The sequence below is a fragment of the Formica exsecta genome, unplaced genomic scaffold (assembly GCF_003651465.1).
Source record: "Formica exsecta isolate Colony F162 unplaced genomic scaffold, ASM365146v1 scaffold72, whole genome shotgun sequence".
Classification (NCBI taxonomy): domain Eukaryota; kingdom Metazoa; phylum Arthropoda; class Insecta; order Hymenoptera; family Formicidae; genus Formica; species Formica exsecta.
This window is the reverse complement of record NW_021853485.1, coordinates 6,887,275-6,891,326: the sequence shown is the minus strand read 5'-3', so window position 1 is coordinate 6,891,326 and position 4,052 is coordinate 6,887,275. Positions and strand designations below refer to the sequence as shown.

Below are 4,052 nucleotides of genomic sequence, written 5' to 3'. Positions count from 1 at the left end.
ATTTATATCTAATTGTATATTTTAAAATCTCTCCTCTATTATAGGTACCAAGTTATTCTTACTTTCTTTGTTATTATTACTTTAATACGAGGAGAAGATTATTATGAAATCCTTGGTATAAATAAAACAGCTGGCCAGGATGAAATTCGAAGGGCTTTTAAGAAGTTGGCTATCATTCATCATCCTGATAAAAATAGTGTATATTAATTATTATTATATAAATAATATAATAAATTATCATTGTCTAAAATACTGCTAACAATATTCTAACATTTCAGGATGATTCAAATGCTCATGACAAGTTTATTCGATTAACAACAGCTTACGAGGTATTGAAGGATAATGATTTAAGAAAAAAATATGATCTTTATGGAGAAGATGGTCTTAATAACTTTAATAAAAAGCAAACCTATCATTCATGGAGTTACTATCAAAACAGTTTTATATATGAAGATGATCAATATGTTATTAATTTGGAAGAAAATGATTATTGTAAGTACATAATTTTTTCTGCTCCTTATTAAGAATTATTATGGTCACTACATTTATAGTTATTAAGTCAATATATAAACAAATCTATAAATATTAAGAATTAATTAAAACAAATTGAATATTAATATTTATGCTTTATATATATATAAATTTTCGTTTTAGTTGAAAATGTTATGAATTCTGAATCAAGTTGGTTTGTGAATTTCTATTCTCCGATGTGCAGTCATTGTCATCATTTAGCACCAACATGGAAGAAAATAGCTAAGTTACTCGATGGTATTATGAAAATTGCAGCAGTGAACTGTGAATATGACAGGCCATTATGCCATCGAGTAGGAATTCGTGCCTATCCTACACTGATTTATTTTAAAAAGGTATATGTATACAAAGATAGAAAAAGAGAGGATGTCTAATTTATCTATATATTATTTCTTCTTAGGAAATAGATTCTACATAATTTTAGATATTTTTTCTTCCACATATATGGACCATATCTGTCAGTAAGACGAAATACTAACTCATCTTTGTCTCAAAGAATTCACAGCATGGAGTGCATTATACAGAAGAAAAATCACAGGAAGCCATTATGCGATTTGCATTAGATAGATTAAATATCCGCATACCTGAAATAAGTAAATCGCAATGGGAATTGTTTTTACATGGCAACATCGTTACTCAAAGAGCCATGCTAATTTTTATATGCGGTGATCAGCAGAACTGTTTCACTTCTGATGAAAGGCTTATAGTAGCAGCCACATTTGTAAATATCACATTATTCATATGAACATTTATTTTCAGTGAGATACATTTTTACCAGAATATTGTATTTATTCTATATTAATATTCTAAACAACATAATGTGTGATTTTTCTAGGATAAGCTAATTGATGTAAGAGTGTTTATATGCGAGAATGGCAGGTATCATGAGAAGATATCTTTCAATACACACGCAGTCTATCTGCCGATGCATGATGCATCTTCTTGGGAACCTGTATTCTTTAATAGTATGTCTGATATAAATACATTAATAGAAAAACTCTTGGAACAATTGCCAAGTCCACAAGAGCTGACCGACAAAGATTTTGATGTGAGTAAAGTATTATTTTGTTAGCCCTTCTATAATAGATACACAATTTCTGTATTTTCAAATTTTGTATTAATCGAATATATCTAATATAATTTGCAGATTATTAAGAGAACAGAGTTTAATACTGCTTGGCTTATATGTTTTTATGTTGGTGATTCGGCAAATCTGAAAGATTTAAATCTGCAAATGAAAAAATTTTCAATCAATGGTGTTAATTTAGGTAAAAGTTTGCATATATGGATTTCTAGAGATGGACTTACTGTAGAATATTTTTATATAATATGCAATATATCTTTACAGGTAAAATGAATTGTGGTAAAAATCAGCAGATTTGTAATAAATTAGGCATCAATCGTTATCCAGTTTGGGGCATGCTTAAGCCTGGTGGAGCATTTGAATTGAATCATGGAAAAGCTACTAACAATGATATCATCAAATTTGTACAGATTAGTGTGAAAACTACAAACGTTTGGGCGCTCTCTGCAGAGAAAGCATTATCGATATTACAAGGAGATAAAGGTACCTAAAAACACATGCTAAATTTTAGCGTGATTTTGCAATATTAATTGTAGGAAAATGTTACAGAAAATGAAGTGTGGTTCTTAGATTGGTATTCACCATGGTGTCCACCTTGTATACGGTTTCTATCGGAACTTCGCAGGGCATCATTAGAATTTGATGCATCAGTTGTCCATTTTGGTACTATTGATTGCACTGTTCATACTATACTATGCCATCATCACAATATACAGCATTATCCTACTGCAATGCTCGTAAATGGCAGCAGTACATATCAATTTACACTACAAAAAACAGCTATGAATATTATCCAATTCATTAATGAAAAAAGAAATCCATCAGGTAAGAGATAATATATACAAATATTGTGTCTCTCATTTCTTCATCTTATGTTTTTATTATTTAATATAGTTATAGAATTAACGTCGGAAAACTTCCACCGTAAACTGACGAAAAAGAAAAGTAAAGTTATGTGGATTGTTGATTATTTTGCACCATGGTGTGCACCATGTCAAAGATTAGCATCTGAATGGATAGCTGTTGCAAAATCACTAAGCAGTTTGTCGTTTATAAATGTGGCCAGTGTAGATTGTGAGGCTGAACCTTCCTTGTGCGCGTCGCAAGGAATACGTTCTTATCCCAACATTAGGATGTATCCATTAGGAAGCGAAGGTTTAAGTACAATCGCGTAAGTAATTATAATTCATAATTTAATCGTGTGTGTATTCATATACAATAAGTCTTTTAATACATAAAATTAAAGATAATGTTACAACATTATTTTTATTTTACATATTATAGGTTGTACAATGGGCAACGAGACTCGTTATCCATATTAACATGGATAACAAATTTCTTTCCAAAGAAAGTCCATGATTTAAATCCTTCTAATTACCAAAAAGCATTGGATAGTAAGTATATATGGATCATTGATTTTTATTTGCCGCAATGTTGGCACTGTCAAAAGATGGAACCCGAATTTGCAATTGCTGCTCAGGTAAATGTCATTCTATTCTAAACACAATCACAGTTTAGCTTTCTATAATTCATTTGATGAAAATTATATAATCTGCTGTTTTAATTTTAGTTATCAGAGAAAGTGAAATTTGGAAGAATTAATTGTAACTTTTACATGCACGAATGCGCGCATATAAAAGTTTTCCCGACGCTAATATTATATAAACCGAAGCAGAAGAAAAAGAATAGATATAATATAGAAGATATCAGAATTACTGCGACGACGGCCGAGGCTATCAGGGATGAAATTTTAGAGATTATTAATGTCCGCATAAAACATGATGAATTATAATAAAGAATACCTAAACTGAAATTAACAAATTTTATATGTTTATAATGTACGCAGTGCTCCACTGTCACAACTGGGGGCTTGTCGTGAACAACTCATATTCCATTTTCTTAAAAGGAACAAAATAGGAATTAGATTAAATGTAAATCGTATTGTGATATTTTTACATATTTTTATATGTGGAACAATTTTCAGATACACACATTTTGCAAATTTTCTTTAGAAACATATACAAATAATGTATATAATAATTAATAAATAAATGTTATTTCTAATATATTTTGAAACTTGTAAAAATATTTTTTAATAAACAAATTACGATTTATAAATCCTAAAAAATCTCGTTTAAAAAACAGATTAAAGATTTAATACCAATAAAATTTTTTAAATTTTTATATGTTAACAGTTTTGTTTTAATCTGTATAATAAAAAAATAGATATGATACATTTCATTTCTAAATATGAAGTAAATCAAATTTCTCTTTTTTTAAATATTTCTGGTATTCTTACCTCTCTTAATAAAAAATAAGTTTCTGCGGCTCTTTGTAAACGCATTAACATTCAATTCAATGAAGTCTTTGATGCATTCCCTCTAAAAATAGTGTCTCCACGAGTATATAACTATTATATATATATATGTATGTATAT

The 4,052-nt window shown here is 28.9% G+C and overlaps 1 protein-coding gene across 1 annotated transcript in view; it reads left to right on the top strand.

Annotated features, from left to right (window-relative positions):
- Positions 1-4,046, top strand: part of LOC115243582 (dnaJ homolog subfamily C member 10-like) — a 4,474-nt gene extending 428 nt beyond the window's left edge. Inside the window, exons 2-12 of the mRNA XM_029820706.1 lie at positions 45-198; positions 279-492; positions 655-866; positions 1,028-1,252; positions 1,367-1,579; positions 1,679-1,799; positions 1,880-2,098; positions 2,165-2,440; positions 2,510-2,786; positions 2,900-3,095; positions 3,186-4,046. Coding sequence (XP_029676566.1) covers positions 45-198; positions 279-492; positions 655-866; positions 1,028-1,252; positions 1,367-1,579; positions 1,679-1,799; positions 1,880-2,098; positions 2,165-2,440; positions 2,510-2,786; positions 2,900-3,095; positions 3,186-3,407 — 2,329 coding nt within the window. The 3' untranslated portion in view covers positions 3,408-4,046. The remainder of the gene's footprint in view (positions 1-44; positions 199-278; positions 493-654; positions 867-1,027; positions 1,253-1,366; positions 1,580-1,678; positions 1,800-1,879; positions 2,099-2,164; positions 2,441-2,509; positions 2,787-2,899; positions 3,096-3,185) is intronic.
- Positions 4,047-4,052: the final 6 nt, after the last annotated feature.